This window comes from Centruroides vittatus, unplaced genomic scaffold, assembly GCF_030686945.1.
Source record: "Centruroides vittatus isolate TY-2023 unplaced genomic scaffold, ASM3068694v2 contig_506, whole genome shotgun sequence".
Taxonomy (NCBI): Eukaryota; Metazoa; Arthropoda; class Arachnida; order Scorpiones; family Buthidae; genus Centruroides; species Centruroides vittatus.
In genome coordinates, this window is record NW_027122293.1 from 234857 (window position 1) to 249047 (window position 14191).

Genomic DNA, 14191 nt, shown 5'->3' on the forward strand with positions numbered 1-14191 from the left:
CTCTGTAAAAATAAAAATCTACTGCTGCTTCACAAGATATTTTACTACAGTTGCTCCAACAATAATTTGGAGCAACTGTAAATAATTCAAAAGAGGACAAGCCTGCACAAAGTACTGTCTCACAAATCAATAATACCATACAAAATGGGCGCTCTACTGTTCCAGAAGAAATACTACTAAATTAATATATTCCCTTGTCACACATGGTCCAGATCAAGACAACAACATTAACTTTAACATGTTGAAAGCAGACGATTCAGGGTGAAAATTTACAAAGGACTGGTTTTATGTTAAACAAATTAATGGAGAAACTGTTAAAATCAAATGGATTTTATATTCCATTAATCAAAATGTAGTATTTTGCTTTCCTTGCATCCTTTTTGGACACAAATTGCATAATCTTTCAAACCCACGAAAAGGATTTCATGATTGGAGGCATCTTCATCCAGTTATTCTCCAACATTCCAAGGATTTCGGTTAGTTCAGTCCCTGAAGAAGGCCTTGGTGGAGGCCAAAAACGTTAGTAGGTTTTTGTGTCAAGTAGAACAATGGTAAAAGGTTTTGTTTGTGACTGTTTATTACTCACTCCGGTGTTAATAGTTAGAAGACGTTTATTTTGTGAATAATAATAAATGTGGATAGAGAGCTTCTAACTTAAAATGTTTGAACCATTCATTCGCCAGCCAAATTTGAGATTATAAAAATGAAAATATATTCTTTACATTTATATATTTTTATGTAACAATATAAAAATGTAATATAAGAAAATGAAAGAAATAATAAATTGATTTAGTTTATATTTAATGTTTTTGTAGATTTAGAAAAACTATTGCTTTTCTGTTAGTAATTTAATTTTTATTACTAAAAATGACATGTAACAATAATAAAATTTCTTACCTAACTAAAAGGTGACATTTTTGTAATAATGGATAAATGCAATAGTCAAAAAGTGGTATGAAGAAAAGAATCAGAAAAGGATTAATCATTTGCATTTGATCAGGCTTAATACGAAACTTGCCCTAAAAATCAGAATAAAACAAACGTTTTTTTATAATGACAGTTATTTACATTTAAAAAAATAAATAAATAAATTACAAATTTTAAAAATTTATAATTTTGATAATGGTGTATATCAGTGGTTTTCAAACTGTGTTCTACGGAACCTTCCAATGTAGTCACAGGAAATTTTTATTTTTATTAATAAGTTTATCAAAATAAATTTTTTTGTTAAAAGGTTATGATATTGTCAAATATTTTAAGCCTTGTGGCATAAAATAGAATCTCGTATTGAATTAAATTGTTATGGTTAACCACATTTATTCCACTGTGAAACATAGAAAAAAAATAAAAGATTTCTTCTTCTTAAAAATTTTTAATGTTAAATATATTTAATTAAAATTAAACTTCCATTTATCATTCATACATTTAGTACTTAAATGTGCTAAATGTATTATAGTGGCAGTAATATATAAAAATCAATTTTAATACATTTTATATCTATCTTATATAATTATGGCTCATTGTAAAATGTTAAATTGTAAAAATATAATAATATTAAATAAAAATTATTATTAATAATTACAGTTATATGCCCATCCATTGCATTAGCTTGTAAAGTCCATCTTGAACCCTGTTATAAAATATGTAGAAGTTTTAAAAATATAATAAATATCAACTAATTTAAGTATTTTAAAATATATTAAATATTAATATCATCAATTTTTAAGTTATTAAAAATAATAATATAATTAGAATTAGAATTAGAATTAATAAAAATATCGGTGAAAACCTACAGACAAGATGTTACCGCATTGAATAGTAAATTTGTTTGAATTTTGATGGCTTATTACATGATAATGGAAATGAAAGCTTTCACAATAACGTAATCATATAACTTACAAATGAATCAAAATATGCTAAAAAAGTTATAAAATGACAAGTTGAATATGTCATTGTATTATTTTATTACAAAAAAATCTTATCTTTCTTATTAAAAATTCTGAATTCCATTTATTACATAATTTTATAGTAAAATAATAATAATAATTATTATTATTGTGTTAGTCAGATGTATTCTAAATGATGTGTGAGGACCGGGTTTAACCCGGCCCAAAATCTTTTTTTTGTTGTTGTTCAAACCCCCTTGTGGGAAATTGTAGAAAAGGTCGAAATTCAAAGGATGTGCAGCCTTTCGCCGTCGAAAAGCACTTCCTTTCTCTCCGGATCTAAACTCTCAGTCACGGAGATCGAATCATCAGCAATTCACCAACTATCGTGATTGGTGATCGAAGATAACATGACCTGTAGTATATAAAGGGGAAAAAGGCAGATAACGGGGTCGCTGAAGGTCCGAAGAAGACACATGTCCCGTCTGATCCGAATCGAGAATCGAGGGCCGAAACCCAAGGACTCCGAAGCCCGCCGACGAGGAGCCGCCATGACCGATCCTCCTGCCAACCTCCACGACCGGAGAACGACCGATCCTCCTGCTTATCCATACAATTACTCCTACGATTACAGCCGATACATCCTAGGAAGAGGTATGACCCCAAAATTTGTAAACTCTCTCTCTCCCTCACGGTTAGGAACCAGACGCGTCAACATAGATCTATTCACTGTATTTTGTTTGTCTGTCTAAATGAATCATTATTTAAATATAAAATCAATTATTAAAACCAATGGGATCGGTGGTAATATTAACACACTAAAAATAAAAAATTTTTAGTTAAATAACAAGTAAAAATTATACTCTTTCCATTTCCGACTTCGAGGATTCTATGAGCCAAAACAAGACAAACAAATAGCAAGGAACAACAATTATTTTATTAATTTATCCATATGCATTTCGCCATCTAGGCCTCATCAGTGGATACATCAGGATGTTATTCGTTGATTACGTTTTATACCCAACAGCCGTTCCCAGCATGCATCAACAATCAATCCAGCATTCAAATTAAGTAAATTTACATGTTCGGCGATACAGAAATGTTCTACAATTTTTCTTTCTAAGTTATTTTCTATTCTATACAAAATTTTAGTATTTTTTATATTTATATTACAATTAAATTTTTGGCAATGTAAAAATCCGAAACATATCCTCTTGGTTATCCGAAACATATCCTCTGTAAGTGGTACAATTTATATTTAAAACGTAGATTTAATGTTAAAAATAGCATAGAAGATATTTCTTATGTAAAAATTCCTTATGTTGCTAAAGTTTTTGAAAAATATAAACCAATTTTTAAAAAATTCTCTGTATGCATAGTTGCGAGTCAAAAGAATAAGATGTCTAACATTATTAGTATAATGAACAGTGAAAATTCGCCCAGAGACCAATTTAAAATCGCCGGTGTCGTATATAGGATGTCATGTACATGTGGAAATCCAAACTATTACATTGGAGAAACCGGAAGAAGATTGGAGTTGAGAGTAAGGGAACATGAGGCAGCCATTAGACTGAGAAGAACGGAATCAGCATGGTTTTTACATTGCCAAAAATTTAATTGTAATATAAATATAAAAAATACTAAAATTTTGTATAGAATAGAAAATAACTTAGAAAGAAAAATTGTAGAACATTTCTGTATCGCCGAACATGTAAATTTACTTAATTTGAATGCTGGATTGATTGTTGATGCATGCTGGGAACGGCTGTTGGGTATAAAACGTAATCAACGAATAACATCCTGATGTATCCACTGATGAGGCCTAGATGGCGAAATGCATATGGATAAATTAATAAAATAATTGTTGTTCCTTGCTATTTGTTTGTCTTGTTTTGGCTCATAGAATCCTCGAAGTCGGAAATGGAAAGAGTATAATTTTTACTTGTTATTTAACTAAAAATTTTTTATTTTTAGTGTGTGAATCATTATTTGTTTTCATCATGGTTCCATTATTTTGAATATCGCCTTAAACTTATCGACGAACCCACACACTTCCGCCACTCGACCTGACAAATAATTACCCAATCCCGACAAGTTGGGATATCATAAAAATTTAGCCATCTGCGACAGTGGGGTGGGTCTTGCCGACCTGTTCACCGAAAAAAAGGAGGTACGACTCCGTCCTACCTCCCGGCATTTCCACAGATGTATGTACTGGTGCTTAATGCTATTCTAGACCAAAGTCAAGGGGTAATCAGAAAACAAACATTTTGTTTATGTGCTTTTGATGTATATATTTGAGTTTAAGAATTTCCTGTGTTACATGTGTTTAGTATGGCAGCTTTCTATAGTGTTATGTATGTATATAGTAGTTTAGTTTTGTGGTCGATAAATTTTTATATACCTGTCACAATGGAAAGAAAGAAAGGATGTTAGTCAAGATAAAGAAACTGTGATGAAAAAAATGGATGAAGACTCTTCACTCCAGATGTAGTTCCATTTGACTTTAAACCAATATAATATTTTGGTCAAAAGTCCAACATGCCCATTTGTCAGTTGGCATAACAGTTTTCACCAATTGATTAAATTCTGGAAAAAGTTTGACAAAAGATTAAGTACAAGTTCAGATATTCAGGTTTTTGATAGTAATAAACAGATTTAGTTTTGCATCCTTTCTCCTGTAGTGCTATGCTAATGTGTGTATATAATTTTGTATGGTTCTATACACTCAAACCTGTTTTTGTGCGGTCTATTTTTGTGCAAATTTTTATTTGTGCGATTTGTTTTGTGTGATTTTTTGTGTGCGGTATATGAATTTCAATCAAATTGGTATACTGCACAAAAATAATTGCACAAAACACATTGCACGTATAAAAAATCGCAGAAAAAAGACCGCATAAAAACAGGTTTGAGTGTATTTTATTATGTAAACTTTTTCTCTTACTTTGTATCAGGTTTTTATAATTTGTATGGTACTTCACGTTGTAATTCCGTTCTGCTTCTTGGTGTCACCCTTTCTGTGATGGTTAAAATAGAAACTGCTAATTGGTCAGGAAGGGAGTCATGTGCAGAAAGTGTACTTCTGGTGAGTGGGAGCTATAAAAAGCAGGTGTCTTCACATGTTCAGCACTTTTTGATTTCATTGGACTCCCATTTGTAATCCACTTCCCAATGACCATCGAGATTGTCGATGAGATGGTTCCACATGAGATGGTTCCATCAAAGAGGTATGGAACCATCTCATGTGAACACTCTCTCAACCTCCATCACGCGTTAATAAATTAGTATTATTAAATAGGGATTAGATATTAAATTCCCTTAATGTTAGAATTTTGTAACGTCTATTTAGTTAACCAATAAATTGTTATTTCATTGTTAAATGGTGTCGTCATTTACTCGGATATCACCTGTGCCGAATCGATGAATCCCTCTCTCTCCTTCCACTCGACTGGACAAAACAATCCTGTCCTCTCAGGACTATTAATGTAAACACACCATCTTGACAAGTGAGCAGGTCAACGACCTGTTGCCGGAAAGGAAAATACGACTTCCTCTTACCTCCCCAGCGGTTCACACTTTGTTGTATAACTGTACCAGTCAGTCTCAATGATACATGTAAGAGAAATGGATGTGTTTAACGGTCGTGGAATCTAATAAACTGAGCATTGTTGTGTTAACAAAAAATTAAACTTTCATTGAAAGAAAGCACAAGTTTGATCTGGAATCGAACAGCAACAACAAAACAAATTAAATATGAATACATCTAAATTGATAAATAAATCATATTAAAATGTTCATTTAAATTATAACAAACTAAACTGCTTTAAAACAAAAACCAATAGACATAATTCTAAAAACACATATATAAAATAAAATAATAGTAAGTTTATTTTTAATTAAAATATTACCTGCTGATCAAACAATGCCCAAAATACAGGTAATGGTAAATAAAGAAAAAGTACATGCAGCACGTCTTTAATATCAGATAAGAATGATTTCTGAAAAATTTTCAATTTATTAAGTTTAGAATTTTTTTTGATTATAAAAAATTTAATCAACATTATATTAGTTTTAAAATTATATTTTCTAATTCCGCTTGTAAAAATCATCTATAAGCAATAAGAATTTAACCATTATATAAAATACTAAATAAGTTAATATAAACTGAGAAAAACAAATTTAAAACAGAATTGGTAGTATGCGAGGAAAAATTTAAAATATGAAATATTTCAAATTTAAATTTGATAGTGCTAAACAAATAATGATTCAACAAACAATATAAAGTTAATCAAAGTAATTAAGAAGAGAATCTAGTAAGATATTAAACAGAATTATTAGTATTCATTCACATAAGCTGGTGAAAATATGGCAAATATGTTGCAATATATTAGGGGTAGTCAAAGGAAAATGAGTCACCACACACAGAACTCAAGGCATGCAAAAGTTGACAACATGCCATGATAAATGATACCGCCATCTGTAGGGAAGAAGGTGTGGAAATATGCTATATTAATGTATATATTAGATATAAGTTTAGTTTTAAGTTTTCTTTCTTCTTCCTTTTGTTTTCTCGAATTTTCTATTAACATCCCTTCCTGTGGGTGGGGTAACCCATTCCATGAACCAGATTAACAATGGGAAGTGAAGGCCCTGAGGCTACTAGAACAATAAGAAGGTTCGTTTTTAGGTTGGACTCTCAGTGAAGGTAGATGTGTGAAAGTTATGCTCCTGCTTGTCATCTAGAAGGAAAAAGGGAGACAAAAATGGCCTACAGAAAGAGAAAGGACCCTGCTAACGTAAAGAGAGAGAGACAACGTTCCTTGTATAAGGAGAATCTTCGAAGAGATCTGAAAAAGATCATCAATAAACGATTTAGAGTGGTTCCCCATAAGAAGAGCGTCAATACCAAACAGAGAACCTGGGTATTCATTATAACCTCTATCACACTAAAACTTCTGGCTATTCTTCCTTTCCTTTTCTTTTTAGTTTATAATTTAGTGTAAGTTAGTCATAAGATTACAAGTAGGTCTTTTCTTATTTGTCGCGAGCACATTCCTTTGATCTGTATTCGCTCAATTCCTCGCCCCAGTTTTGGATATTGTATAACATTAAGAGTTGGAATCCAAAAGAATCCTGTATATGGCTAATCATGTGAAAAAAATAAATAATTGTTGTTATTATTTTTTGTGTATTGCCTCTCATGGACTATTGTACACTCGCGCGACTATCACAAAGGGCAACACAGTGACAATTTGCATATGCGAGGATCCGAAACACCCCCTTTCCCCCCTTTTTGTTGAATAGTATCATTCTTTTTATAAACCTTTAATTCTACGGAAGAATGTGAAGTAAGAAAGTTAAAGAGGCCTTCCAAGGGTAACAACCGCAACGATCTTTACAAAATAGCTGTTAAAAATATATGTATAAACAAGAAGGAAATAATCGTTTGTATTACAGTAATTCGATAGACGATAGAATCAACAAGACGGGAATAAGCGATGTTCTCATCCCCCTTTTTGTTGCACGTGACACGTGCAGCAGTAATAAATCCCATAGATCGTCGTCGAACTCGACATTGGACATAAACAATATCGAAATTGTAGACAAGATTGTAATAATTATTGTCAGCTACACGCTAATTGATGGGTGAGAGCTGTCATGTCAATAGAAATTTATATTTTAAGTTCACCTCTGCGAAGCACTTAGGTCTGTAATTAAAACAAACATCTCAATTCCCGGCGTCCGTACCAGCAAAATCCAGACATGACCACAATAACAGGTGTGCAAATAAATCCTGGCTATATGACAGTTCACACCCCTTGAATTAGGTATAAAAAGGTGTTCACACCCCCACTAGAGTGTGTGACGTCAAGGATCTCGAAATAGAATTAATCCACGATCTTCCTCCGTGCCCTCCACTCGAATTGACGCCGACGACTTACGGATAGCAAGGTAAATTTTGACCTTTCATACGGAAATCTCTCTCTCCCCTCAATTGGTCGAGGTTTAGTTAATAATAGACAGAGGAAAGGGTTAGAAATCTCTCGGAATGCGAGTACGAGCGTCAAACCCCCAATAGCCACCTCATTTGTTATTCCGTGAAGGATTATTGTCGCGTCGCGTCTAAACTATTATTATTAGTATAACCATTATTGTCATTTTTAGTAATGTATGCATCTTTTATATAATATCCTCATTAAATATGTTTAGAAGCTTAAATAGGTGTGATTACTCGAACGCAGCCAACACCTTATCGACTTATCCACGACCTCCCACTCGATTTTTTGCCCTCCTAAATTGCCATCCATTGACCACGTGAGCGGGAATCACCTCCCCGTTGTCGGATAACGGGTTAGATCTCATCGCGTAACCCCCGATTCTCACACATATGCACACTCATTATTTGTTTGTTGCACTTGAAGTAAGGTTAGTGATATGTGTATTCATTCAACACCAGAAATGGAGGTAATTAAGGAAAAACAGAAAGTGATTTGTTTTTTGACTGCTGAGGGTGTTGGAGGATGAGAAATTCATTGCTTCATGTATGTTGTGTACAGTGAACACTACATGTCATGCTTACATGTGCCAGAGTGATGTGAGATTCCAAGATGGATGCATGTTGCTGCAAGACAATCTGTGTCCAGGACAGACTCAGTACATCATTATTCCTTATATAATTGTATAGGTAAATAGTCTTATCTGGAAAAACTATCAGATTACAGTGGAGAACTTCATGTTTTGGTGGAGATAAACTATGGTTCCATACCTGCCATTATCATATTGAATGAATACATGTATCACTAACATTACTTCAAGCACAATAAACAAACAATGAATGAGCATGTGCAAGTTGTCACTGTGATGCTCTCCTCCACAGAGGCACTATATTTGCATTTTTAAACAGCACTATTGCCAACTTTGCATGACTTGAGTTCTGTGTTCGGTGACCATTTTCATTTGACTGCCCCTAATAAATACACTAAAAAATTTAAAAAACTTTATACATTAAAAAAGAGAAATAATAAAATAATCATTATCATCATTACTATTTGAAATTATTATTATAAGAAAGAGATAGCATTTTACATAATAAAACTGAGGCTAAAGGCATTATAGAAAAATATAAAATTTAACTAATTTCAATAATTTAATATTTCAATACAGACTATCTAAAACAGAAGTGTGAAAAATTATTTCAAGAGAGAAATGATTAATATATAATTGAAATGAGAATAATGAACATTTAATAATCTAAACCAGGGTTTCTTAAACTATGGAGTCACTTAGCGAAATCTTGGGGTCATGAGATTTTAATGCAAAATATTGAAAATAATTTGTGAGAGTTTGAAAATGGCATGCTTTGTGTCGTAGATTTCGTGAGTTGCACTTTGTGTCACTTCTGGTGCAGCGAGACAACGATTCAGCAACACTGATTGTAGTGTGAACTAGTGTAGTGTTGTTGCTTTTCAGTGTATTCAGTTGTCTCTGTTCCATTGTAACACAAGAGTGAACTGTGGTAGTACACCATTATTGTTTTTGCAAATTTGTATATATCTTCAATATATGTGTATATTTTCATTGTATTTCATATGTATATTGCAAAATATTTATACATCTTTATTATATTTTTTTTTTTGGGGGGGGGGGGGGTCGCGAAAAAATCACAATCATAAATGGGGTCATGAATAAAAAAGTTTAAGAAGTCCTGATCTAAACAATTCAAAGAAAGAGATGCATGCATTAATCATATGAAACTGCAAAGGATATAAAATGTTCTAATAATAACAAACATTTCTGTATATGAACATTTATAATAAGATGTAAGAAGACCTTTTCTGAACAGAAACTAAAAACATTTTGTACATAACAAAATTTGTTCTGACAAACAGCATATCTATAACTTTTTTCAGCTTGCAACTTGCACTGTTAGAGATTATAATTTTTATTTTTTGAGAATTGGGTGTAATTATTATTTGAAGGTGACTATTAATGGAATAAATGTGGTAACTTTTTCATACTTTATTATTATTCAGACAACAAAACAATGCTCAGCGCACACTTTTTATTTCAACATATAGTAAGAGTAACTGAATAGACTGCAATTTTCACTTTAAAATAAGCCTTATCTTTCTCCTATACATAGGGCAATGAACTTACTATTAGAGAGCACTGTTTATTAGAATAAATGTGGTATCTAAAAATTAAAAATATCCAGAAACAAGAATTGAGTAACTTTCCTGGCTGTTATGAGTTTTTATTTTTAAAAAATAACTTATATTATTAAGCAAAATAAATAAAATTGTGTGTGGCACCATCTATTATGAGATTTTGTTATAAAAAAAACTTTTTATACTTTTAATTACTATAAAATGTCAAAAGCTTAATTTTGAGTGTAGAGAGAAGTTTTATAAAAAAAAAAAGTGTAAGTAAACTTTTTCTTTTTTAAACTCTTTCCACCCTCTGCGCACTAAGAAGGCCTCTTTTAAGCAATCCCATTATGGTTCAACCAGGCCCACAATGGGGCGGCTGGGTGGTGAGGGATGGGGGTTGACATATCCAAACCACTCCCCAAAAAATTCCTGGGGACTTTTTGACCTGTCCAAATTCGATCTCGGGTCCCCCAGAGCAGTAGGCTGCCACCTTGACTGCTCGGCAATCTAGCCATCAAAGTAAGTGTAAATGTTAATAATGAATAAGAACTTAATTACATTCTACCTGTATCAAGATATGACACATGATACCCCCTTTATCTCCTCACCCTCTCCATCTTTAATCACCAAAATTTAATAGTATCAATGCCCTTCATATACAAGCCATCATGTCAAATTTCATATCTTAATCTTTACCCCATCCTGAGATATTAAGCAAAATAGATGCCAACACACACACACACATACACACATCCATGGAATTTTTTTGCATCTTTTTTGAGTTTTGAATTCAGGAGGTCTCAAAACATGGCAATCTGCAAAAAACTCAGAGGGTCAAATTTGACATCATTCCAATACTTTCCCTTGTTACAATACATAACAGCCAGGAAAGTAAAAGTTATTACAGCAGAACTGCCATATATGCAAATGATAATACATTCCTAAGACTACTGGAGATAGAGCAAACCCATGTTCATGCATGCATATAACATGGAAGATTGGAGGAAAATAAAAACAGATACTGTTACATATTATTATGTATTTTGCATTGTTTTGCATGTCTACACTTAACCTATAATTAAAGATATGATGTTTGTGAATCATGGATATGGTGATCTCACTGTATTATATAATTTTAATTATAAAATGTAAATTATGTAATATAAATTTTATCAAATATCACAAATAAATTTATCTAACTTTATAAAATATATTATCTAACATCATATTTATCTTCGGCATAATTTAACCAATGATCTTCTTTTCTAACTGCCTTTGATTTTATTTTCCTTCCTAAAGCATACTGAAAGTAAAAATGTGATATAATTAAGAACAAAATTTCGATAAATTTCAATTCAGTAAATTATATTTTAAATATGATAATAGAAACAAGAATTTGTTTTCATTTTAACATTAAATAGATAATACTGTACACAAAAAACATTATTCTCAGTTTAAAACTATTTTTTAAGTATCTTATTATTTAGTTCAAAGTTTAAAATAATAATAATTAATATGAAATTATTCACAAACATAAAATATACAAGAATTTACAAGATGAACCACTTCTATTTAGGTAGACTCTGTTTATTATAATCACAAATATTGCTATTGGTTGTTTAATATTATCAGAATTAGCATAAGTTAAAATATATTTATAAAACTTATTATAATCACAGTTTTATTTATTGTTATCAATATTTTTGTGCAAATAGACATTTTGAAGCTCTTTTCACAGTTACACCTGAACTTGTGGTAATCATTAACTTATATGTGAGAACCTGAAGAGGAGGGGGAACAATTAAGTTAATTAAATAATTTAATTACTTAAAGTAATATTCCAATCTAATACCCTCCCAGGAAAAAGGGGCAAACAAAAGGTCACCGAGAAAGAGAAGACCGACTCAGACAAAACCCACATACGTCCTATTTCCTATGATTTCTTGATAGATAAAACAGTTTGAATATCAACAATTATTACTAAGGTCGCAAGACAAATCCTGACCTTAGTCACCTCCAGCTATTAATTTAGTTTGTTTGACAGCTGTTATCAATTTTATGAGGTAGAATGAGTAACAATACTGGACAGAAGAGGTAATAAATTTGATAAGACATTCAATTTCCGACAATTAACACAAACAAACTCTAGAACCAAATCGAACTTAGAACACATTACATCATCGAATGCATTAGTCAGCTCCACTGAAATGGGTATAAAAAGGGGTCACATCCAAGTCTCTGGGCAATCGTCAAAAGGAAGCCTCCAGGCTGGTGACACTGTCTGGACCTCTGCTCGACACTCCAAGGACCTCTCAAAACTTGATCACCGTATTATCGTGATAATCACATAAAGACTAATGTAAACCTCTCTATCAGTAGAATAGCTGTAAGTTAGTAAAGTAGTTATACTTTGAACTAATATTAACTCCCAATGTGGAAATCTAATCAGGTCAGACTGCGAAACCCACGATGAAATGTCAATGAGACCGAATCGAAACTGTCCCGTCAATAGAATTGTTTATCGTTTACTCTGCATTGTATCTTCCATTTTTGTACTCTCTTTGTATAATTTTATTTGTTTATTAAATACAGTAGAGCGTCGTTTATCCGAATCAATTGGGGACTGAGGTTGTTCGGATAACTGATTTTTTCGAATAACCAATTATGTACGAAAAAATATATTAACCTATCCAATGTTGAAATTTTTCTCTGTTGCGTGTTGCTTCGTGTTGAATTTTTGTCAATTTTAAGCCTAACGAAAATTTTTATAATAATAATTAAGGCTATTGTATTGTTAAAAATTATTTCTTTATTTTGTACAAACGAAATAAATATATTGAAAAATATAAAAACAAAAAAATTATACTTTAGAACAGTGGTTCCCAACCGGTGTTCTGCGGAACACTGGTGTTCCGTAAGCATCTCCCAAGTGTTCCGCAGATTTAATCGCAAATCGGAAAGTGTACAATCGTATTCGAGCCGCCGAATATCAAAAAATTAAAATCATAAAATTTTCATAAACTTAAATATATATGTATGACTCGTACTTATGGAGTGTACTACTGTTTCGAATAAGATAAAGGCAATGATAAAAACTGAATGAAATATGTAAAAAACATCAGGCACAAGTTTCTCATTAAAGTTATTTAGGTATATTTTTTCCTGTCTTAGAATTGGCGTTAATAATATGAGTAGAGATTTTGAATTATAACTGCTCAATTCTAATAAAATAACTGATGACAAGCTTATGTATTTCATATTAACTTAAGTAAGTGTTCCGCTAAAGAAAATTGCTCGCAAAAGTGTTCCGCATCCTAGAAAAGTTTGGGAACCACTGCTTTAGAAGTTAATCTAGTATCAAAAACGTTCAATTCGGCACGACACAGTCCGACTGGAAAGCTTTCGGTTAACCAATGTTTCAGTTGACCGGCTTTCAGATAAACAATGCTCTACTGTATGTGGTTTTATGTTCAATGCATGTCATCCTTGAGTACGGCCGACACCTTATCACCTCACTAACCTTCCCATTCACTTACAGCATAGGCCATCCCCTGACAAGGAAGCCGACACGTGGGGTCAAGCTCACTGCTTAACCCCCTTGGTTCTCACATGTATTAACAATAACTGAATATCGGTCTTGAGTAGTATTTTAAACATCAAAATAATTGCTTTAATCATTATTTACTCAGGGTATAGTTGTTTAAATTGCTGGCATATATTACTTTAGTTATATACCAGTGGCGTGCCGTGACATTTGATGATAGGGAAGCTGTGTTTCTGTAACAAGCCGACTTTCAGGGGCAATCAGTTAATTGCGCATCAGTGATGGTCTAGGGTCTATTCGTACGTGCGAATAACAAAAATAAACAATTTATGTACTTTAATTCTAAAATACAAATAATACATACATAATACAATTATAGAAAAACTTGTTTCTTTTTTTTATTTTCTATAAATTAACTCTATTCGGCGATGTTTTCCCGCAAAGTCGTTAATTACTTTATCATAAAAGTCACTCGTCGTTGATTCCATCAACGTATTTAAAAGTTCTTTTTCTATAGAAAGCAACGCTAGTGACGACAATCTTTCCTCCGACTGAGTGTTCCTGGCGAATGTATGAATTCGCTTCATTGTTGAAAAACTACGCTCAACAGA

At 32.1% G+C, this 14191-nt stretch overlaps 1 protein-coding gene across 2 annotated transcripts in view; it reads right to left on the reverse strand.

Moving 5' to 3' along the window:
- LOC136978344 (solute carrier family 15 member 2-like) overlaps positions 1-14191 on the reverse strand; it is a 101374-nt gene that overhangs the window by 19581 nt on the left and 67602 nt on the right. For both annotated transcript variants that reach the window (XM_067274050.1, XM_067274051.1), the window contains 4 exons: positions 11259-11339; positions 5795-5884; positions 1583-1630; positions 898-1019 (listed from right to left, as the gene is read on the reverse strand). In XM_067274050.1, coding sequence (XP_067130151.1) covers positions 898-1019; positions 1583-1630; positions 5795-5884; positions 11259-11339 — 341 coding nt within the window. The remainder of the gene's footprint in view (positions 1-897; positions 1020-1582; positions 1631-5794; positions 5885-11258; positions 11340-14191) is intronic.